General features: G+C 43.7%; 1 protein-coding gene across 2 annotated transcripts in view; it reads right to left on the reverse strand.

Moving 5' to 3' along the window:
• Nucleotides 1-24,905, reverse strand: part of Grin2b (glutamate ionotropic receptor NMDA type subunit 2B) — a 461,714-nt gene that overhangs the window by 129,455 nt on the left and 307,354 nt on the right. For both annotated transcript variants that reach the window (XM_041632687.1, XM_041632695.1), the window contains exon 5: nt 4,425-4,539. In XM_041632687.1, coding sequence (XP_041488621.1) covers nt 4,425-4,539 — 115 coding nt within the window. The remainder of the gene's footprint in view (nt 1-4,424; nt 4,540-24,905) is intronic.

A 24,905-nucleotide genomic window follows, 5' to 3' on the forward strand; every position in this document is an offset into this window, starting at 1 on the left:
ACCCAGCTGATAAATGGCAACGTGGGGAACTGGATGCAGTTCTTTCTGACTTCCAAAACCATAAACTAGGTTGTGTTGACCTCGGATTTTTCCAAAGGAGCCAAATTTATAAGCAACTGTAGGATTACTTTCAAAAACCAAAGGAATGTCATGAAATCCATCGCATTGCTCACAACATAAGGGATCTTCCTGCAGTTCCTTGTTAAAGCAGCCTGCAGACCCTCCCCCACTGGCTACCGAACCCCCTGGATACTCCCCAATCTTCCACAGGTACAGCAGAGCCCTTTCCAAAGGGAGGAGGCAGCAGCTCTCAGGCTGCCTTCTGAGACCCAACCTGTCTCAGAGGAGATTGCATGTGCTTGTGTGTGTTTGTGTGCATACGCGCATACACACGCATACACTCACACCTGCACAGGTGTGTTAGAAGTGGAATGGCTGACCAACACCTAACTTTTTCAGGTGTATGGATGCTTCATTTATTTAAAACAGTGATCTCTGAATGCTCACTTTGAGCCAGGCATTCTCCATAAAGGTTACAATTGTAGGAGTGAATGAGGTCCTTGTCTTCATCAAACATCCATTCTGGTGTGACGAGATAAGCCACAAACAAACAATCAAGTGTATAAGTGGAAAGCCGGCTAAAATGTATACTGAAAGAAAATTAAATTGGACTGTTGTGACAGAGGAGCTGGGTGACTGCTTTAGCACAGGTCACTGGGGAAGGCTTTTCTGGGGACACTATTTACTTAAATTACAAGAGCAAGAATGACACCCATGCCCTTGGAGCTGCTGTGCTTCCAAATATCCTGCATTTCTCTTTGTTCACAGTGTGAATCTGTGCTGCCTAGAACTCTACAGGATTTACACTGGTTCTGGTTTTTACTTTAAAGCTATCATTTTAAAAAACGAAGAGAATTGTCAAGAAAAGTGACTAGATGCTGTTGGCCTTTCTTCGAAAGACCCAAGTTGCTCCTCTGCTAATTTCTCTGGTACCTACTCCTTCCCTGTAGAATGCTCACCAGCGTGTCTACTGGTCAAGATTCCACAGCCACTAAGTTCCCATGGATGCCAGGGGACCTGGTGAACTGACACTAGAAACCTTGAAATAATATTCTGGGGGGCTGCAGCGACAGAGAGAGACTAAGGTAAAGTCATCCAGCACATCGAGTCATACTCTGGGGTTGATCCCTACCACCCCTGCCTGTGAGTGACCAGGGCTTCTGGTCTCTGCTACTCCTCCTGCCTGTGAGTGACCAGGGCTTCTGGTCTCTGCTACTCCTCCTGCCTGTGAGTGACCAGGGCTTCTGGTCTCTGCTACTCCTCCTGCCTGTGAGTGACCAGGGCTTCTGGTTTCTGCTACTCCTCCTGCCTGTGAGTGACCAGGGCTTCTGAATTTGGGAGCATCACAGCCCTGTAAATTCATCTATCGCTAAGCACCTCTTCTCAGAAATGTTTCCCGGTTTAAGCAATTCAATATGCAAAGGTTCTAGTCTATGTCTTAATCCCTCCCCACCTGCTTAGCAAAAAGATTAGCCACAGAATTTCTTTAAAAAGTGAGTTCCTTTGGTGCATTTAAAGTATGATCTATAAAAACTCAATCTACATAAGGGTTTTATTCCTCCTTTTAAAAAAAGAAAACAGCCATTATATCAAGGGCAATAGCATAAACTTGGACTCTTAATGATGGATTCTGGACTCTCTTATTATGTAATGGCTCTCATTCATTCCACAAATATTTATTGAACTGCTTTATGCAACGCACACATCCAGATTGCTATGAGGACACAATGATAGGAAGAAAGACACAGCCTCTGCCCTCTGAGAGCCTGCAGGCTCACGATCCCAACTCGGGGCAGCAATGATGGAGCTGCAACAGACATATAAACCGAAGCTGTAAGGCAAGCGGGTAAGACAGCATACCACAACTGGGATTAAGGAAGGGGGCTGCAACATCTTAATTTGACTTCAATAAACTCTGATGACTTCGTTAACTGCACAATTCATTCATTCCAGGAAAAGAGAATGTGGCATCTTGTGAATGAAGTAGGACACACCAGGGCACATTCTCAGAACAGATGGAGCCCAATGCAGATGATAAGGAAAAGATAACAAACCTTGGAGAGTGGACCAGAGCCTTGAACACAAGAACAGATAAAATGCAGACCTGGCCCATAAACCCTAACGGTAGCAAGTATTTGGGTCAGGAAAGAATGTATGGTTGTATTTAGAATGCTCATTCCAGCAGCCACATGGAAGACTGATTTGGGAAAAGGCTGGTTTCAGGACAGAGAGGCCCAGTAAAGTAAGCCTCCATTTACGAGGCAGAACAAAGGCAGAACTGATGCTACAAATGATCCAACCCCCAGAGGGAAGACTTAGTTGTAGAAAGACATGAGGGTCCAAGGCCTCAGACCTGGGGGCCTGGACAAGAGAACTCTGGGGCCTCCAAGTAGTGACTTTTAAGGGCACTTGTAAGATGGTAACTGCTTGAAACAGCTATCATGGCCCCAGGGCATAGAGCTCCCCAGCTGCACAGCTCCTGACCCGTGCATGATGTCCCTGTCATTAATAACTCCTCTTCTAGAGATAGGCAGAAGTACCTGTTTAAATGGGAGGGATAAGAACACTTGAGAAATTATGGACTCTCAACAGAAGCAGTGCTGGGATGGACACCTGAGCCCGGGGTCCAACTCTTTCTGATCAAATGGGAGCTCAGGAGGGGAGAATAACTTCAACCAAGATCACCAGGTGTGATTTCAATCTCTTTACTCAGATGATGTCATATCTGATAATGTCATAATAACATGACGGACAGAGGCCTCTCTCTCTCAATATTAAGAACTGGGTTTTGACTTCTACTGGCTGAGTCACAAATGTCCAGTTTAGAGACCGACTGATAACTTAGCTCTCAGGGGCTCTGGGACATCATGGTGGGTTGTGGGGAGTTTATGTCTGACTGCTTGGTCTGAGAGACAGGCGGGTGCTACAATATAAACACTGAATCTCCCCAAAAGTACACATACTAAAGGCTTGGCTGTTTGCCTATGGCATGACTGGAAATGGTGGGACCTTTAGGATATGAGGTCTAGGGGTAGAAAGTTGGGTCATCTGTAATGTGCCTTTGAAAAAATATTGGGGTCTCAATATTTTCCTTTCGTTTCCCAGATACCCTGAGGTGAATAGACCTTCCCTCAACATGATCCCCACTATTATCTCCATCTTACCAGAGACCCCAGTTGACAGGTTCGGGTGACCATGGAGTAAAAGTCCATAAATTGAAACCAGCTTTTTCTCTCTAAAAGTTGGTGTGTCTCATTAATCCGTGACAGTGACAGGACGCTGCTGGGCATACTTGCTTTCTCCTCTGTTTGCAACCATGTTGACATCATAAAACCTATTCTCAGCCAACTTGTCCATAGCAACTATGGACATAGTCTGAAATCAGTTACCCCATGTGCTTGACATAGAATAAGATTATTATGAATGGAGATCTCTCATGATAAAAAAAATTTCTGGGAAATGTCATATTAAATAAAGTTAAAGATGCCTCTTTGTTCCATGACACATCTGAACTTTCCCATTGCTAATACATTCTGAGATTCCTTTGGACTGAAAAGCAGAAATAGCATTTCCCAGTCTTATTTATTTTATTTTCAGAACCATTTGTTGGAGTGTTTCAAGGGACAAATGCCAGCAGGACACACCTGCGAAAGCCCCAGTGATTACTGTTAGATATTAACCTGGAATCTGCATTATAGAGTGCTCACTGTATGCCAGGCTCTGCTCCGAGTATTTTATAGATATCAATATATTGAATTCCCATTTTATAAGTAAAGAGACTGAAAGACTGCAGAGTTAAGATTTTTCTCCCCCAGTGTCCCAAATAGGCAAACGGGTGAGCAAGTGATGTCAATGGGAATTAATGTCTAAAGGTCAAATTTCAAAGTCTATAATCAGTTGGTAGCAGGGCAGATTCCGAGTAGAACCTGGGTACCAATCATCAGTCGCAGGAAACACTGTCAGCCCTTCTGCTTCTGTACTGGTTTATGGGCTTCCTCAGGGACCATAAGATGCAAGCTCTAACCGGTACTATCTAGTTGGTGTCTTCAGCAATTTAATTTGTTGGCTTGTGTAGATATCATCTCCCAATACAACCGACATGAGTTATAAAGCAATGCAACCACTGACAGCCATCAAAACAGAAAGAAAACAGCCCTGAGACTAGCCAGAGTAGCAGGAGGATGGGGATACATGCTTGAGGCCTGGCTTCTCCTGTACTCTCAAAGCTCCAGCCTCTTGCTCCTGATGCCCAGAGAAGCCAACCAAGAGGCTGCTTTCCTTTGAGGTATTATATTGCTTGCTCTTAGGTCGGGATCTCACATCTGACTCTGCTCAGCCCAAGGATTGTCAAAGAAGTGTCCTACCCTTTCCCACTTCCTCTCCTTGTTCAGAAGGATTATGACCAGCTTCGGGTGCATCTGATAGCCATCTTCACTGAAGGACAGGTTTCTCCCCTCGAAAGTGACATTGATCAGATACCTGTAAGGATAAAATTAAAGGAAGGTTAAAAATATGAAAAAAAAAACATTTGAAAGCAGAAGGCAGCTAGGTTGAGAGAAAGGTATAGGGAGACGGCCGTTAGTTAACTGGCACTCTTCAAATTCCTCCTGATTATGCAATACCCATCTAAGTTTTCCAATAGGAACCGTGTGAAAAAATATTACCAAGAGTTGAAATAAGGACAGCTCATCTGAGTTCAGCCAAAGGCTCCGACTTTGACCAAATAATTAAAAAAAACAACAGATTTTTATTTCATTTAAATTATATACATGCATATTTGTTTATGTGTGTGTAGGAGTATATACACATGTGTGCAGGTGTCTGCAGAGACAAGAAGGCAGCACTGGGTCCCCTGGGGCTGTAATCACAGGTGCTTTGTGAGCTACCTAGAATAGGTTCTCGGAACCAAACCCGGGTCCTCTACAAGGACAGCACACACTCTTACCTGAGTCGTCTCTCCAGCCCTCATTTACACTTTTGAGCCTGACCCCCCCCCCCCCACACACACATCTGCAAAAAGTCTGGCACTATAAAGATCACCTAATTAAGTCTGCAAGCTTAAATGAGACAACTAGGTTAAGCACTTACCAGAGGGTCTGGTGCATAGTTAAGTGCTCATTAAGTGTTAACAATTATTATTCAAAAAAGGAGGTGGAATAAAGGGTGGAGGAGATGGAGACAAGAAAAGAAAATGGCTATGTACCAAGACAACTTTCTGCCAAAAAAAGGTAGCATGTAGGCGCTTGGGGTCTGTCTCCACCCCCAAACATGCATGCTCTTTCAATTCTTAGTAAGGACTTGTTCAGCCCTTGTTTGTGAGACTGCCTGAGTGTGGTGTGCCAGAGGCATCTGGAACCCAGGACTTATGTTGGCTGCACACTGAGCAGAAAATACTGAGTGTGGGGAAAGGAGCGGGAAGGGGGAAGTGGTTCTTTTATACAGTGCTCTGAGGACAGAAGCATACATTCGTGGAAATTCTGGAAGCAATTTCAGACCAGTGAAATGGTTTTCCTGCAGGTCATTCGTCTCCAGCCCACCCTGTCCCTTGCGAGCAGCTGGGTCTAAGAAGCAGTTCCTTTACTGGGAATCCCCACAGGCCTGCTCATTGCAAGTGCATTAGTACAACTGGATGGATTGTAACTAATGTCCCTTTACCATCAAGGCCCATGGAATCAATAGGGACAAGTTCCATGCTTGCATGACACGCCACTCCTGCACTGTGGGCCTGACAGCCAGTGAGATGAACCTCTGGTAAGAAGCCAAGGAGGCACCTTACAAAGCCATGGAACCCTCTTCTAACTCTTCTTCCATACATCTGGGGACGTTGCTTGCTGCAGGTTAGGTTAGGTTAGGCAAGGCTGCAGGGAGTTATATAGATCCTTGAAGCAACTGAAAAGATGTCTATGCAGCACGAACCAACCCCCTCAAGGGCACCTCTCATTTTAGGAAGGGCATGGATTGCTATGCCTGCCATGCCCCGTCGTCTGCAGCTGGAGCGCTACAGCTGCGAGCGCAGAAGATTCCAAAAGAGTAGAAATTCCTAGAATTTTGAACTGAGACTTTTCAAGTCAGCTAGCTTGTCGCTTCTTGCAATTGATGCTTTCTCTCTACAGCGCCATTGACTTGGTCCTCTAAGCGTCTATTTAATGTCCCTATTGATGGAACCTGCTATGGTGTCCTCCACCCTCAAGGCAGCCATCCACGAGTCTGTCTTATTTAAAACTGATTTCCAATCCCTTTGCAACTCTTCAAAACTCGTTTCCTCTTGAGATATTTTTATGGTCTTAGTCTAGTCCTCCTTTTGCCTGAGCATTCTTCAAATATTTGAAGATATATGTCAAACATCCCTTATAAAGATATATATTATAAAGATTAATCTGGGAAGAAATCCTAAGATCATTTGCTTCTATATTTTAATTTTATGGATTGAGAAGGAGAAACCTTAAATTATTTGCTTGATATTATATTACTAATTTTGATCAAAAGTAATACTTAAGCAACATTCTAGGCCCCCACAGGCTTTCTACCATATTGCCCTTGGTCTCATAGCAACATGGCATTCAACAGATCCTGTTCCTTTATGTGTCCAGCATATGCCCCAAGCTCCTCCTCTCTTTGGGAATCCTCCATTAGTAGAGTGCAGCATCCCTGGCCCACTTAGCACCCACATGGCATCTTCTTCATCCCTGGCTCTGTTCCTGACCTCTTAGTTCAGTCAGTGTGGCTTCCCTGAATTCGTCATCACTTTGAAGATGATATCCTGGTTTCCTATAGTTGACAATAACTCCAAATCCAACCCAAATCCCTATTCTATGGAATATACTTATAAAACCTGCACTGTAACAAACTACAAGAAAAGCATCTGCCATCATGAGCTTGCAAAACACGTCATTACTGTAATAGTCCTGAACTACTTGAAATTGCTTCTGGAGGTCTTCAGGAAAGATTATGCAACAACAACAACAACAAAAAAACAATTTAATCCCATTTCTCTTTTTAAAGAAGGAAGGAAAGATAGGAGGGAGTAACAGGGGGACTAGACGGGAGGGAGAGAAGGGGACCAGACGGAAAGGAAGGAGGAGGAAAGGGAGAGGGGGAAATGAACTACCAGCCTAAGAACCCACCACATCACCAGGCGGGGCTGTATATTATTTTGCCTTTATCTAAAACACTATTAAAATATTTAAAAGAAGTGTCCGTTTCAGAAGGCGATTATAGAAGCTCCAGAAATGATTGACGTCCTAAGTAACATGAATTGGGTTGTTACAGAGTCCCACAATGACTTTTCTGAAGCAGATAGCATCGAGCTGGAAGCATAAATGAAGAAAGTCAAAATTTCAGGAACTAGAACCCACGCAAAGGCACCATAACTGGTCTGTAGCTAAGCATCTCTCTTACTTTGGCCCCAGGTCGATTTCATGTGGAAATCATTACCTTGCTGACATGTTCTCCCCTTCCTGTCTGCTGGGCTCATTTCATCCATCTGCGTTCTTCTTGAATGCTTTACACTTAGCAAGACTATCAATAAAGTTTTATGACGCTCTACAAAACCCTTCACAACGTGCGTGTTAATCATGTGTGGCGTTCGGCAGCATATAGATTAATCATTCACAGGATGCGTGTTTTCTTTCTGAGAACTGCCTGTGCCATGGCACCATTTACCTGCCGGGCACTTGACGACTTGCACCAGCCCTGAGCAAGGACGGCCCTTGAACAGCTGAGCACATTCGTCCACTCACTGGTGATAAAAGAGTGATAGGATTCTGGCGGCCATCACTTTACTGCTTGCGGTCCCAGCACCCAAACTTCAGTTATCCCTCTTTAGAACTGGCGTGTGACCTCCAGATGTCAGGGAAAACAGTTCTTGGGATGAGCCAATGAAATAAAGAACAGCGCCCAAAAGGTAATTTTAAATATGAGCCTGTATAGCAGGGAACGTTCAGAAAAATGGTGTTAGCAAGACACGGACATCTAAAGACAGGACACCTGCCCAATTTTAAGCTTCTCTGATGAAAATCCTACAGTACAACTAGCAAGACCTTCCCATACATGGGCTACATGGAAAGAATGAAGACTAATTTCCACACAAGGCAGTAACACTAGGTCCTAAGATCACACGGATAATTAAACTTCCCATAAGAACTAAAAACATCCAATTACTTTTAGATCTGGCTATACTTTATTCATTTAAAATATTATGACCCTGAAACCTCCACATAGAAGTCCCAGGTAAAAAAAAAATTAAACTACAATAAAGAGTCTGAGCCCCCCATAATCACTGGTTCCCTATACATGCTATTCTCACGCACGCAGGCAATCCCCCTGGATTAGGGGAAAGCCCAAGGCAGAAATGTTGCCCATAACACACTCTCATCTCTCTGAAGTCCAATCAAGTTTGGATGTATTAAATTTTGCTTGATTTTTCTCAGATGTGGTTTAACATCCAAGACACCCACTGGCCTATCTCCTAAAGTTGTAGTATCACACAGAATCTGAGCTTGTCAGGGGTCAAAGAAAAGTGAAAAACTTATTCATTGAAAACTCTTATTCTAGAGGGAAACAGGCCCCAAGATGCTAAATGATCTCCCCAAGGGACATTCACATTCAGGCTCAGAGATCAGATCATCTATTCTTAAGAGTTTAGTTTCTTTTCATGACATTCTGAAGAGACACCAGTTTTCAAAGTTCCCGTTGTGCATTTTAGCATCTTCATAGCACGCGCCATGCTCTGGATTACCTAAATCCCTACCGGAGACTAAATCAAGTAAAACAGATCTCCCCTCCTGCGTACCTCCTGGTTGAAGAGGAGACTCGGAATCTTGATGGGCTCCCAGCCAACACATTTGGTTTACACGGCCTAAGTCACACTCCAGCAGGTTTTTAATAGGGTCAGACAGAGGCTAACAAACCTGTGCCCTTTTGACTTTGGCCACACAGAACTCTTGTGTATCACGTAGACTAGACGCCTGAAGTGATGACTCAGCAGTGTGTCCTGTGTGGGAGGCACCTGAAGGAGTCCTGCCAGCATTTGTCAGCAAACCTAGAGCCCTGGCATGGTGGCATCTTTCTGTCTTCAGATTGTTACAAAGCACTTTATAGAAAGCAATACCCACTAATGTGGTGATAATGTGAAACAGCACCGTCAGCCTGGCTCGTCCAACCCAGTCTGTGTCTTGTCTCCCAGAAAAGTTCTGTAGCTTTACAGGTGACAGGGTTAGAAACAGCATCCAGAGGTGCTCAACCCCAGTCCACCATGTCCCTTCTGCTCACCACCATGTTTCTAAACGGAGCAGATTTTTCAGAACGCAGGTCCATTCTCTAGCTATTAAAAGTAAAGAGAACAGAGTCCCTGTGGAATGAATTCTTGACCACCTGCTTACATTTATCTCTGAAACTGTTCTACTTTGTGACTTGGTACCAGCAATACATCTCTAGCCTCTAATATCTCTAGTCTGTCATCTAATAAATAGATGACAAACTTCCAGGTAAGATGGCAAATCCGGAGCGGCCTCTACCTCATCCATTTGAGAAAAATCAGCATGAGAGAGACTTTGTTTCAAAGAGAAACTGAAGGAAAAGCTTTGGAAATTCACAGAGGCAGTGATGGAATGACTGAAAATGCAGAGAAAGAGGAAAGCAATGCACTAAGAAGTAACACAGGGCTCCAGGTTTGGGGCTCCCTGTCTGAGGAACAGAAACAGAAACTTTCCCGAAAGGGTAAGCTGTGCCCTTGAGACAGACCCACAGTGCCCACAAGGCTCCGATTCTGTCGTGAGCTTTCATAAGATGGTGATTAGAGATGAAATCCATCCCATAACTTAAACGATGGAGTAAAGGGTACCATCTCGAGAGTGGACCCATTGTGAAAACTAGGGTACTCTGAGAGTTCAAATAGAGGCTGGAGCCCAGGGATGATAGTTCTGAGAGGAAACTGTGGAGTGGGAAGAGAATAATTAGGAATGGGGATACATAAGAATAAAATACAATGATAGCTATGTTCAAAACATCAAAATGAAACCAATTACTTTGTATGCAAACTTAAAAATTTAGCAAACATAGATTGGTAAAAGGCCATCTTAGAACCTGCATGATGTGACATGTTTTTTATTGGACATTCTATTTTTTCTTTTGAATTAATATTCATGAGACGTGCTTAAGGTATTCAATATTATGTTACAGAACACATATATAATTAACAGGTGATACAGAACAGCAATTAAGGTATCTACCACCTTGCACTTCTTCTGATAAACACTGTGTCTGTTCAGATACTGCAAAAAGATTGGCAAGGCCACAAATCTTTCAGAGGAGTAGAAAGCACTGCTGGAAGTGACTAATTCTTCTACACATTTTCCCTGGAAATAGTGGAAACAATTTCTCACAGATCATAAATATGAATTTTAAAACTTTTTAAAACCAGCTCATTAGAATCAGTAATGAAGGAAGGTGGCCAAGATATTTGCAAATTATATTTTTATATTTATTAATATTATGCTTTGGTTAAACTAAAAAGAAATGTCTTACTTTTTCCTAAATTAGGAATTCAGTTATCAAAATGAATCCTGAACAATCAAATCACTCTGGTGGATTTGATAGTCTGGTAGGTCGTGACCAGAGGATACTTGTATTTGGGGATTTTAGATGGATTCTCTGGGACTCAACTCAGAAGAGTGTTCCCATTAGTAATACAGCTTATGTTCTATGAAAGGCTCCAGATAACACCTCCAAATGCTAGTGAGGAAAAAGGGGGAGAATAAAAGACATACTCATAGAAAAAAATAAATATATCCAATCTCACACACACAAGAATAGACCGTGTGGTGAGGAGTTTACCAGCAAGGCCCCATTAGATTCGTCCGTCCCTAAGTTGGGTGATAATATTTCCAAGGTACTTAAATGTTAATATATATTTTTTTGGTTTAGTTGCTTGGTTATTTTGAAAGAACACTTGAAGAAACTTTGAAAATTCTCTCACAGCTATAATGCCATATATAGCAATATGAAGTCATGTACTGGACAAAATAATTAGAAAATTAGTTTTGTAAGCTTTTTCTCTTAGGAAAAAATGATAGCTAGTGGAGAGCATTGGAAGAAACTAATTTAAAGGTCAAACCACAATATCCATTTATAATTACTTGAGGCGGATTAAAAATAGTTTGTCTTCTAATGAATTAAACATTTTATCATTTGGAAATGGTATTTAATATCATAAATTTATTTTGAAAAAGATTGTTCACAAACAACAATAAGTTCAAGTTGGGCTGGTCCATATATAAGCCATTTAGATTCTATTTGTGATGCTAAATTAATGAGGAAGATTGTACAATATCCTGCAAGGCTGCTCCTAGGAGCCTGCCATGCTTCCTCTTCTCTACTAGAGGCAAGAAATGCGCTTCATCCCTCTGGGAGTTTGGGATGAAGTGCGTTCATTTGAGGGGCAAATGGTGACATCAATCACCATTTACTACAAAGGAAAAAAAATTCCTTCAGACACGAAAGTCCAACAATGAAGAATTTTGAGAGCTGTTACTTGGACTCTGTTTCACAACTAAATGTCATGACTTAGTTTTATCTGAAATGAAAGAAAATAGGGGAGGATTGTCAAGACTCGCCCAGTAATCTCTGCCCAGATAGAAGAGGGTAGAAACCATTTTCTTTCCTCCAGAAAGTTGTTATTTGTGGACAGCCATCAAATCAGTAAGATTTATATAGAGGTGCTACATACACACAATGGAATTCTATTCACCTAAAAAGAACAATGAAGCCACGGGAGATGTGCCTCTGCCCCTACCAGTGATGGCTGCTGCAATCTGCACCATTCTCCAAGGGGGTCAAGGTGGCAGTCCATGCCAGGCAACAATTCTCCCCTGGACTTACTTAGAGCTCTACCGGAGATCAACACAGAGGCTTGCGCCAGCAGGAAGAATCATAAACAGATGGAAAGGGTTGATCAATGTCCCCAAGGGCTTATGGGGTGAGATGCATAAAAGGAAAACAAGAAACAAAACCAATCAAATGAAGAGGGAAAGATTTTATATATACACATGCGCGTGGGCCCACACACACATGCACGCACACACACATGGATGCACAACACACAGTACAGCAAACCGTGTTAGGACATTATGAGGTGGAGGTAGGGTCACTTCTTCAGTTACCCGCCATGATATTTTTTGAGTTCAATTCTCACATTGAACATTAGTAATTTGGCCAGACTGGCTGGGCAGTGAGCACTAGAGTTCAGCCCGTCTGTCTCCCCGCTGCTGGTATCACAGGGCACACACCTCCACACCTGACTTTAAAGTCCTATGTTATATGTGTGCTTGTGGGCTTGAACATATGTGTGTTCTTCATGCATGCGGGCACCTACAGAGGTAAGCACAGAGCATAGGATCCCCGGGAACTGGAATGACAGGAAGTTGAAGGTGCTGATGTGGGTGCTGGGAACAGGTCCTCTGCAAGAGCAGCAGGAGCTTGTCACCTCTGAGCCATCTCTCCGGCCCTGCCACTGTTTTAACAATACTACTTGGAGACTGGAGAATGTTAGTGTTTGGAGGGCGTTGATCACACAGCTCTAGGGAACTTATCTCCCAATTCCACGATTTTTGCTTTGTTTGTGATACTACATCAAAATATCTCTCATTCCTGTGGTATCCAAGTTAAGGCTTGAGAACATTTGCTTCTCACTACCATGGCTATTAATCCCTGGGAGGGTTTCTGCAGTGGGAAATCACTTAAACAGACTACTTTAATATGAAGTTTTCTTTCCAAAGAACACAACAGATGAGCTCACATTTTCATAATTTTAATCCAGGGTAAATGACCCCTATTCTGACCTCCCAGAGCTCTGCTTTGGACACTATGTAAATTCTCCTTAAAATCTCTTTAAAGAAGCCACACTCCCCCTGTGCATGAAGGTATGACACTTCCTAGGGGAACCCATGAAGCCATCTCTTGGCACTAAGTAAAGAGGCAAGCAACACAGCAAACCTGCTTCCCTTCGGGTCTGTGTGCAGAAGAATGAGAAAAGAAGTTATTCCTCTTAGTGGGCTTAGGTGACTCCTCATCACCATGGCTATGGCGAGACATGTTAGGGTCCAGCTAAGGTGATCAGAATGATGGGATTTCTCAAGGCCAGGCCCCAAGTAATGCCCAGATAATAGCAAGGTCCCAGAATTGTTTTTGCATTCTAGCTCCTTTTCCCATGTTATCCATGAGTTCAAAATATTGAATAAAACTCATTTTCTCTCCCACCTTATGGTGCACACTATGCTGAAACTGTCCAGAACACACTATCCATGCCAAGCATTAGGACTAAGCCAAAGCAAAACGTTATAGGTCAAAAGTAAGCTGGACTCTCAGCTCATTGCTGTTACCCCTTTATGTCCACTGTCCTGGTTAATGTCGTGTCAGTTTGACACAAGCTAGGGTCATCTGAGAAGAAGTAAGTTAGCAGAGAAAATGCTTCCATCAGATTGCCTATAGGCGAGTCTGAAGGACCTTTTTCTGGACTGATGATTGATGTGGGAGGGCCTAGCCTACTGAGGACGGTGCCAACCCTGGAATGGGGTCCTGCAGTCCATAAGAAAGCAGGTTGAGCAAGCCGCTGGGAGTCAGCCAGTTAACAGTGTTCCTCTGTCATCTCTATTTCAGTTCCCGCCTCCGGGTCCTGCTTTGAGTTCCTGCCCCGATTTCTCTCCGGGATAGACGGTAGGCTGTAAGCTGAAATAAACCCTTTCTTTCAGGATGGCTTCTGCTCATCATGTTTAACAGAGCACTGTACAGTAACCAGGATGCCTGGTAATAATTTTAAAGTAAAGGCTTGACTTTTCTGATACTCAGTTCTGCTCATGAGTTGGAAACAGTACATAGAAACTATGCCAAAACTAACCAAGCAGCAATTGACAGATTTCTCTGGAACATTTCTCCAGGACCTAAAGTACCCTAAGCATGAGGCCCCAGCAAAAGAATGGTGGGGCATTTGACCTCTTATTGACCTTGATTTGTTCTTCCCTATTCAAGAGCCTCTCTCTCCTCTCTCCCACCCAGAGGATCAATAAAACCAGCACATTGGAAGCTGCATATGCAGCCCCCATTCTCTGGGTAGTTACCACAAGCTGAACTGTTATTTAACCATTATTTAGCTCTACTAAAGCAGGGCAAACGAAGTGAATGGATTTATAACGAATTAGTGACAGCTTCCCTTGCAAGGGATGGGAACAGATATTATGAACTGTCACTCATGGGAAATGAGGCTGTAATTTAGTCTCCTAGCAATGGTTGGCAGATTTCTTCAAGTGGAACTTCCCAGAAGTCATTCTGCTGTAGAGGGAGGGGAAGAGAACCAAGGGAGGAAAAGCTATTGCAAGGGTCTGAGAAGCCTTCCAGCAGAGAGAGGTCTCAAGGGGCTTCTGGGAAGATTATGCCTTTAAGAGAAATAGGTAAACCATAATCACATCATGCTACAGGTGCAAGAAACATGGTTGCAGAGGATGTTGGCTTGGTCAAGAACACATCTATAACTTAGAAAACCCAACCGCGGAGGATGTCGCTCCATGGCAAGGTACTCGCCGAGAATGCCCAAGAGGCCATGGGTTTGGTGGCTAGAACTACAGGTGTGTGGGAGACTGTGGAGGGGACTTACCTGCAAATCATATCTGCCACCTGGAGGGAACCCTTCCACATGGAGAAAAACATAATGACTTGTTGAGTGTAAGATTTCAGAAAAGGCATGAGTGGTGAGAGAGACCAAGTGGGACACAAGATGCTAGTGGAAAGACTGAAAGGTTGCTCTAAAGAAACAGATGTGGGGTGCTACGTAAGATGGGGGAACAGAGTGGGCAGCTGGGAAGGTCGGCAGGAGACAGCAACATGGAGTTTGTTCGAGTTGCTTCTGGAGAATGACTTCCTAGATGACATTGGTGAGGGGAGACTTTCCTACACTGGGACTGCAGGGAGGAGTGTGGGAATTTTACTCAAGATTGTCCCGAGTGGACAGAATGAATCTGAGAGCAGTGAGAGCCACTGTGTGTAGAATCAAGGAGGACGCGTCACAGTGTAAACCTTGACACTGAGACATTGGTCAAAATTGTCGCCCTGTCAGCCTGAGTCTGTGAAATAGCTCAGCAAGTGAAGGAACCTGCTGTCAACCCTGGTGACCCAGGTTTGATCTCAGGGACCCACATGGTGGAAGGAGAGGACCTAGTCCTGTAACTAGCCCAACATAGCTCAAACTGCTATAGCATGTGAGCACCTTTATTACACACACACACACACACACACACACACACACACACACAGACTAAAAGAAATAAAATATAACACAAAAATTTGACATCATCAGCCCACCCCTCGCCTTACTTGTCTAGAGTCGCTGAGTCTCTGCAAACACGGCTCTAAATCCTGGCACATCGAGGCAGTGCTTCCAGAGTGGGCTACGATGGGGAAGCCAGGGGACTTCAAACTGACCTGTTTATTTATTTGCTTACCAGTTAAAGGCACCCACCAATAACTATTCCAACAGTCTAACATAGGCTGGCCTTTGATTTAGAGCTGCAGACCAAACGAGGGCAAAAATGTATGTGAACCGAAGCACCCCCCACCAAAGAGGACAGCACCGTGAACCCCAACTGCATCTTCCCAGGGTAGATGAGCGAAACGTGTAATCAACTCTGCCTGCTGTACTGTGTGGGGGTAGAACTCTGCTGTTCCTTTTTTGTCAGGGGATCTCAGTTCTTTCTCTCCCTCTGTAGGTTGATGTTTCCATGGAAACATGCTCTTTAATGCTTCCGAAATTACTGTGCATTTGTACCATTAACTCTTTGTTTACTAGGGCAGTTTGCAGAGAGACATTCTAACCCCTTGCGAAGGGAATGATATTAACATCTCTACTTACTGAAAACTTTTCACAACACCTGTTGCCTGTCCTTGTCATCAAACATTATTTCTCAACCATTTTAGTTTTGGCTCTTGCCTCTACTATTCTGCCAAAATATTTGGTGAAGTCATCAGCAACCAAAACAAGGTCTACAAAAGTAAAGTTAGTAGCCTTTGCTCTCTCATTGTGCTCCTCAGGTAGCTTTCGGCGCTTGATGCTGTTGGGAATTTGCTCATGGACCTTTGCTTTGCATATTTGTTGCTTCAAGTGTTATCTTGGCTTTCTTCTTATACCTCAGGCTAGACTTCTCTCCTTTTATGTTCATTTTTGAGCTGACACTCCCTCTCTGCGACACTTGAGACATAGCCAATCGCTAATCAGCTCCACATCACGGCTTTGGAATCTGTCTTCCAGTTCTCATCTGTCTCCTGAACTTTAGTTCAGTATTTCTGCTGGGATGCTTGCCACAGTGATATCAAATCAAGCTTATCAGGATCAGGCCCAACACGGGTTCCTCTGTCATTTGGTGATGGCAGCAATGTAAGACTTCAATCCTTAAAGAGTTCAAATTCTTGGTATAATTTGATATCTCTTTCTGTTTCAATTCCTTTCTTACCACGTGAATGAAAAGGACAAACTGACTGTTCTTAGGAGCTATATTCCTAGAACCAATAAACTCAGTTAAAAATGCAACAATATCTCAGCATTGTGTACACAATTTGTGGATTGACGTTTTCTTTCTTTTCAGTGTACAGTTGCAGAATTCTGTCTCTCCGAGGTAAATTAATCTCCGAGCTTTCTAACACAGAAGTAAAATTGCTTGGAAGCCATATTTCAGCTCTGGCTGTGCCATAAAAAAGCCCAACAATGAATGCTATCATTTATTGAACACATGCCAAGCTCTGTTCTGGGTGTTTTATGTTATTTTAAATTATCACAGCAATGCTATAAAATAATAGCATATATTATATGTGATTATGTAATAGCTATGCTATAATGAAACCCGAGGCTGTTGGCAGCAGGATTGAATCCATCCACTTCCCAGTAGTCCCAAAGCTCACGCTCCTTCCACATAGCCTCACACTGAGCATGGGACTGTCAACAGAAGCAAGGGTCAGGAGAGAAGAATACAAAGAATCCAGAAATTTCTACCACAGTAGAGCTAAAAACCTAAGCCCAGATGTAAATGTCTTTACAGCCTAGGATCTTAGCATTTCTGCTACCCCTAGCAGTCACATCAGATGGTTGTCCTCAAGCTGGCACCACAGTGAAGAGCTGTAGGGAAGAAAACCTTAGCTCCAAGGGTGAGTGAAGTCACAGTGCTGTTTAGGAGACAGAGAATAGTAAAAGAACTTAATTCTCTGGAGGCTGTCAGTCCATCACCTGTCACATGCACAAACCCCTCAGACGTGAAGAAAAGGAATTAATTTGCCTTAGAAGAAGTCAGAGGACAAAGCAGTAAGCTTGACTGGACTTAGGGGAGAATTAATTCTTAGCTCAGGCTCTGGGAGGAGGTCCGTTAGAAAGTCGTCTATGGCTGCGTTCCTAGAGCCCTTGTTAGAGACAGCCAACAATAGCGAGGGTATTTATCTGGCTCCGTTAAGATTGGAAAAAGTTTTTCTTGGTTTGGCACAGAATGTCTAAGTTCTCAAAGGACTTAAAAATATGATATTAAAGTCTTTCTGGGAGCTATAATAAAAATCTCATTTATTCTCAATAGGGGACGCAGACCCATACTTTGGGTCTGGACCATCAGGTGCACGAATGGCTCTGAGCTTCTGAATTTGGATCCCGCTGAAGACTGCTTCTGCAGAGTGTTGCTTCCTGTCTGATGCTATCCTACAGCTGCTTTGCTTTCCTCCTGCAGCTGTATTGCATCTCCTCACCTCCTCTGCTGTCTGCTCCTGCTGGCCCCTCCCTCTCTAGCCCCTAGGACCCATGGAAATTCTGTAGTTCTAGCCTGGGAAGGCAGAGACAGAGGATCCCCCCCCACCCCCGGAGCAAGCTGCCTAGTGAAAGCAGCCATGCTGGTGAGCGCTGGGCTTGATTGAGAGATCTCTTTCCCTTTATTTCTTGGGTACTCAATACAGGCTCACACACCCTGCCAGCTGTTCTTAGATACAAGCTCTTCAATATGACTGAATTCCAGTCCTACAGCTCTCATTTTTATTTTTCCACGTATGCACACATGTGCGTGTGCATGTATGAATGTCTGCATTGTGTGTATGTGCACATGTGTGCTCATAGATGTGGAAGCCTAATGTTAATATTGGGACCCTATCTATATCTTCCAGTTTATTCACTGAGGCAGGGTCTCTAGGTCACACCTAGAATTTACTGCTAGATCTAATTTTGTTAGCTCACTTGTTCTGGGGATCCCCCAGCTCTGCCTTCTCAGATTGGAATTTCAGACTGGCCACTACACTTACCTGGCATTTATGTGGGACCTGAGGATCTGAATTCCAGTCCCCAAGCTTATGCATGGGGTGCTTTAACCGTGAGCCATCTCATCAGCCCTACACATCCAATCTTGAGCTCATCTAATCCTCCAGGTTTATCCCTTTCATCCTTAGACCCAAGTAGTGCTCACTTGACTTTCCCCCATGACAAACTTCCGGTGCTTGAAGTGAGGCCGACATACCACTTCCTCACACGGGTTGACTGCCTAATTTTCCCTCCTCGAGTTCTTGAATTCTTATTAAGCACTTGAAAGGGGGTCTGGCACATAGTAGGCATATGATAATGTCTCGCATATGTCCCTTCCTTTCTGTCTTCTTCCTATCGAGCCTTACCATCTCATACGCAGGTTTCTCAAACAGCGTGAATGTTGGACATCTGTCTTACATCATCACCCTATGTGCCCCAGATCCTTACAGTAGACTTCTTAATGCAGCAGCAGCTATTGCTTCTAAACCTCCTGCAGGTCCGACTAGCCGGGGTCAAAGTTGGCCTTTCCTCAGGGCCTCCACGTCTTGGCTGCAGCTGCACATTTGTGATTCTCTTTTGTTCTCTGAACCTTTGCTGAAGCCTAGGGCTTCTTTGCCACCCCTGAGCATCACATTTGCCTGCATTTCTACAGCTCTCAGCTCTCTGCAGTGTGAACTAAGCCTGCTTACCGGCTCAGATGAGATCTGACTCACCCTGTCTCCTCTCTCGATCATGCATGCCCCTTCCTGTCGTCCCTCCCTCTGCCCTCTGGCCTCTCATTTCAATATTTCATATACTGTTCCTATGATCCATTTTATTCCTGGTAGTTACTTAGCTTTTCATGTCTGTGTCTTGTACTCTATGACAGACAATGCACTGTTTAAACAATCAAATCTTGTCCTATTATCCCTCTTGCAGAATCTAAATTAGCTCCTTGCTGGTGCTAAGTGTTCAATAAACACCTATCAATTTGTTAGAACTTCTATATGACTAGCCTGGAAAGTATCCCTCATTACTTTGAATTCTACACACACACACACACACACACACACACACACACACACACGACAAAAAGAGAAGGAGGGAGGGAGGAAGGGAGAGAGAGAAGGGGATGGGGGAGAGAGGGAAGGGGGAAATGACTGCATTATTGATTTTTAGAAAAGAATGAAGTATCAAAATTTGTTTTCTAAATACAATGAGACAAATATAGGCTGATGACACTTTTGCACAAGTCCTTTTAAAATGTCTCCTTCTTCTGTTTTCCTCATTAAATTGCCCCTAAAACTAGCTCTGCCTGTGAGAATCACGTTACTCACTTGAACCCCCATTTTTTCACATGATCCTGGGCCCTCAGAGAGAGCCAACATAGAAATAAACACAATTGACAGTCAGTGGGAAGTAACAGGGTCCCCTGATTTCTTATGAGATTTTTTTTTTCTACAAGAAAGAAAAAGAAATCAGGTTGTATTTTGTCTTTTCAACTAAAGTGACTGACTGATGAGTTTCTTTTAAGTTTAGAAAATCAAGGTATCTGGAGCACATGTAAAAGTTAGTATTAGGATGTTGTTTTTACTAATGCAAATCCTTTTATCACTTTAGGAAATAAAGAAATACAATTCATTTTGCTCATGACATACCAGTGAGATGGCTTTTTAAGGAAGAAAACAGGAAAAAGAGGTGTGTTTGCGTATTTATTTCTACTACCTTTCTAATTATTGAGGAAAAATAAAACTAATCTTAGTATACATAGACGAAAACATTCTATGTTTACCTGGTTAGGTGCACATATTTACACAGTCTTTCCCTTCTCACTATCCACCAGTGACATAAATCACACAGGAGGTGGAAGTAAGTAGTTAATATTCATAGTATGACCTTCTTCATATTTGGACCAACCCCTGATAACCCAGCATGTCAGTATCTACAGAGATGCCTACGGGTCAATGCAAATAACAGACAAAAATAATCTATGGCTATTTCGTGGACAGGCAATTAGGAGATGAAGGCAGTTCAGAGCTCTGCTTTCCAGAGAGCACCAGGAAATGAAAGAGTCCAGGTGGAAATCAGAAAGGTATGGTTGCTAAGTCTCTCTCAACCTCAGTAAGGACTTAATCCCTGGGAAAGTAGGCAGGAGTTAATTTGATCAACACTTGCTTGGATCCCCTCAGACTCCCTGGCACCCAGCATAAACAAGGGAGATTTAATATTTGGAGCAACTTTCTTCCTTTTTCTCTAGTCACTACCAGGCTCTTCTGATTATATGAAGTTAAAAACGCGTTCAATAGGAGTATGAGGAAAATGTAGCAACATAGCTTGAAGAAGTGTGGTGTTTGATGTCTTCAATTAGAAAAAAGTTTGGGTTGAGTGTCTGGGAGGTAGAAACGCAAGCGAACAAGCACACGCTGGAGAGAAATGAAGGGATGGAGAGAAGATGAAACAGCTTGCAGCATGCTGGGTAGCATTTCTATGGCAACCACATTGCACATACAGAGAACTGCCAAAATAAGTCAAGATCCAAGTAGGTAGGTGTTGTAGAAAGAGGAGCTAAGGGCCGGCCCATGAAAGGAAGCACCTGGAGGAGATGAATTACCTTGATCATTTCATGCTTCTCGTTTGTTTTCCTGACCACACCCAAGGCTCCAGCTGGATAGAAAATTCCCCTAAAACATTGCTGTTGCCAAATCTAAATCTCACCCAGGAAGGTCTCAGGATGGCAGGTGTGAGGCTCAAGGAGCCCTAGCTGGAGCCAAAGAGAAAACATATGAATGTGGTCCGCAGTCTCCCTGTGGCTATTCATGTGCTTTTGTGACCCTTTATTTCAATCCAGTATTCCGCACAGAAGCACAGTTGTTTTCATTTTCCGGGTCCCATAAGGAGGGGAAACTATAGTGATGGGGATGTTACCAAATGTGTCAAGTTAGGTCCTGCCAAGACAGACACCAAGTCCCTGTCCGGCATTAGTGATCTAGGCTGTCCCTTAGTAAAACCTATGCCTGTAGCACACAGGGAAGGCTACTTGAAAACATACTTAGGTTGTTCCTGGAGATGGCGGATTGTCGGAGATATGGTTCCTGGGCCAGTTTAGATTACCCAGCTTACACGTAAATGGAAGCATGGGGTCTGTGGTAGTTCACAGTTTCTCCTTCATACTCAACTGAAAACAGTTAAGATCTCCGGAGCTTTTGGGACTCCTCCAAAACTACAATCCTGACACCATGGCACAACAAAGCATCCCTGGATGTACATGTTGGCATGCCATAGCCCCTTGTAGGCTTACTTCAAGAAATTGAGCTGGGTCCCTGATGCAAACCTAGTGAGCCTCGTGAGCATGTGGATCGCTGGACCCTACCCCTGAGATGAGAACTCCATCATTATTCCCCAGAGAGATCCCAAGAACTTTTCCTGGTATTTCTGTGGCGTAGACAGGTCTGTCAACCATCAGAAGGGGCACACATCACTCCTCTCCTGCCCTAGTGACTCTGCTGCCTGTGGTTCTTTTCCTGGACGAGGAGAGCCTTTCCTCCAGCCCAGCAATGGCAGAGTTGTCAAACCTGACAGAGAATTGTGCCCAGGAGGCTCATAATTCAGTGTTAGAAGAAAACCACAAATCTGAAAGCCGCTCCTGACGTCTGTGTCTCACGTCTAACAGTGCGTGGTCTCAGGGTCACTGGCTTGTAAGAGGGGAAGAGATGAACAGGGAACAGAAACATAAAGCAGAGAAGGAAGAGAGAGGAGTCAGTTCTTAATGTTCTGAACAAGAACTAAGGACTCGCAAACCTGCCTATCCGTGTACACTCAGGGGCTCTCCTCAGGGTAGACCCTTGCCATGGAAGCCACAAGCAACCACAAGAACCGCTGACACCATTCAATCTGTAAATTAGCCTTCACTTGGTAAGGCATGTGACAGGGGTCAGGTGTGAACAGGAAAGTGAGAAGCCATGTGTTCCAAGCCTTTACTGCTCCAAGGAGCTTGCATACGATACTGGGTGTGATTCCATGTCACAGATGAGGAAACAGGCTTGGCCATGGCGAGTAGCATTATCAAAGGAAAGATAGGTCAGAATTTAAATGTGATCTGTCTAATCCCTAAAGTATATTTCTGAAGCCCACTGCACCAGCTCTTTCCCATAGTCTAGCATGCAATTTGAAATGTCTACATCAAAGACAACATTACTGGCCACATGTCTATATGTCTCTCCTCTCTTTCAATCTTTCTCCGGAACTGAAGGAGCTGATACAAGTCTTCCCATGTGTGGGAAGGATTATAGCTTTCTTTTGGTCTCTCTGAATCTTTCCTTTCTTTCTTCCTCACTTATAAGACTTGAAGCAATATGCACATGATATTTTAGAAATGTCTGGTTTGATGTTAGGTTATATAAGCCTATATTAGAAGACATTCAATATATCTTAGTTGGTAGAGCATCTACCTACCATAAATAAAGTTTCCTCTGGGTTTGATACTTAGCAGCACAACACACACACAAACACACACACACACACTCCTATCTCAGAGGAAGGGGCAGTACTACAAAAAGTTATGAAAACTGAGTTCTAAGTGCTAACAATACTCCTTTGACTGTGATTTTCATGGCCAGGTTCTGATGCAGAGATATCCCTCTGAGGGCAGACAGGAGGGTGAAGAGTGTCCTTATTTCTCACCCACTGGCTTGGTGACAGTGACAAGGACAAGAAAGTTATTTTATTGAGATCAAGAAGGGCTCCCTATGGCTTCTGCATTATCCCACTCCATTCAACAAAGAGAAGACGAACAGGCAGGAGGCCTTTAGCAAGGTCTCAAATGAACCCATATGTTGGGGCATCTCCCTGAGGTGCTAGAGGGAAGAGTCAGGACAGAAAACTGCATGGCAACTGTCTCCTCTTCTCTCCTGTCCCCTGCCCTCGCTTCTGCCCCTTCTTCAGAGTGCTCTGATATTGCACTGTCTCTCAACAATGCAGCACCAAATGCAAATGACCCACAGATACAAAGGTTTGGAGACTGAAGCCCCACAGATACAATGGTCTAAATACTAAAACTTGCGAAGTACAATAAACTTCAATTGTACCACAGAAGCTGGCTATGTTGAATCATGCCTCTAACCCCAGCACTAATCCCGCCTGAGGCAGAGGATCACTATGAGTTGGAGGGTAACAGAAATTCTGTATCAAAACAGCAACAACAACAACAAAACATACTCAAATATTTTAATAAGTGGAGGTATGATGTTGGCAAGAATGCCTGGGTGCTATTTTAGCTGGGTCCTCGAATATGTAGAGTTTCTGGCAAAGAAGACAGGCACGAACAGTCCAGGTATACTGGGTACAAAGGCAAGAGTCATGCAGAGTCAGGTAGAAGACAGGGAATCAAAGAAACCAGATGAAAAGAGGCAGTGGGTTTTGGCTGCAAAGATAGTACAACTCTACCATGATCTTGAATATGCTGCTATGATCCTATATAAGTAAGAATCTAAGAAAAGTTTTTTAAACGGGAATGATAAGTGATTCAATTAATTTTCTAATTAATTTTTTATTGTTAAGAAAATAATGCTTGGAATAAAGACTAGTGAAGGGGCTCACAGTCCAGATAAGAAAGATGATGTGAATCTGAGCGACAATAGTGGAGGTGGATTGAATTTTGGAGGACAGTCTAAGCGTCCATTGTGAGCCAAACAGAAGGACTTAGAGTGTGAAGTGGACTGGGTTTAAAATGCCTGCACCGCTCCGCACCCTGACAAGGAAGACAGAACACAGCCCTGCACTCTGCAGGTCGTGCTCAGGGTGGAACACTTGGCTTTTATGTTCCTTCCTATTTTAACTACATCTGCCATAGGGCTTCATGATGCTGGTCAGCTGACTTGTCCTTTAAAAAATGGGAGGAGGAGGAAGGAATGCCAGAGGATCAAGAACTAAAGGGAGCCTGGCGTGCAGATAACCACCAAGAAGGAATCCAGCATAAGCACAGTGCCTGTTGGAAGGGGTCCTGCTGGTAAGAATGTGAGAACGGCCCGCGAGAAGCAGCTCCAACGAGCCGCGCTGTAAACCTTGATTTCTGGTTGCAGAACTCAGTTATCTTTACACTTTGGCACTCTCTTTGAACTGCTTTTCCTGCTCTTGCTGAGACCACTCAGAATCACAGCGGTCACCTGTGCACCTGTGGAGAAGGTCATAAGATGATCTCGGGAAGTTTGGCCCTGGCTTCCCCTCGTGTTTTGTTATACGGAAGTGCTGTGAGTACGATCAGAAAGTCGCCATAGGTGATTGTATCTTTACCTTCACCACACTCGTATCCTCATTGAATACGTCCATGCTAATGTGCGCTGGCCCTATGTTGGAAGGCAAGAAGGCTTGCACACCAATTTGCTACTTCAGTGAACTCATATGGACTCCGGCTTCCTCTCATTACCGCATCGCATTACAGGATCATGGTGAAGTCTCGGCTCGCTGCGAGATCCCTGCATTTTGCAGTCCATTTCTATCTTGTTTCCACGAAGTCAACTCTTCATTATCAGTACTGATGGGGACAGCTAGGGCATTCTAACCCAAA

The sequence above is a fragment of the Microtus oregoni genome, unplaced genomic scaffold, assembly GCF_018167655.1.
Source record: "Microtus oregoni isolate MIOR12 unplaced genomic scaffold, Mior012 000002F_ref0000024, whole genome shotgun sequence".
Taxonomy (NCBI): domain Eukaryota; kingdom Metazoa; phylum Chordata; class Mammalia; order Rodentia; family Cricetidae; genus Microtus; species Microtus oregoni.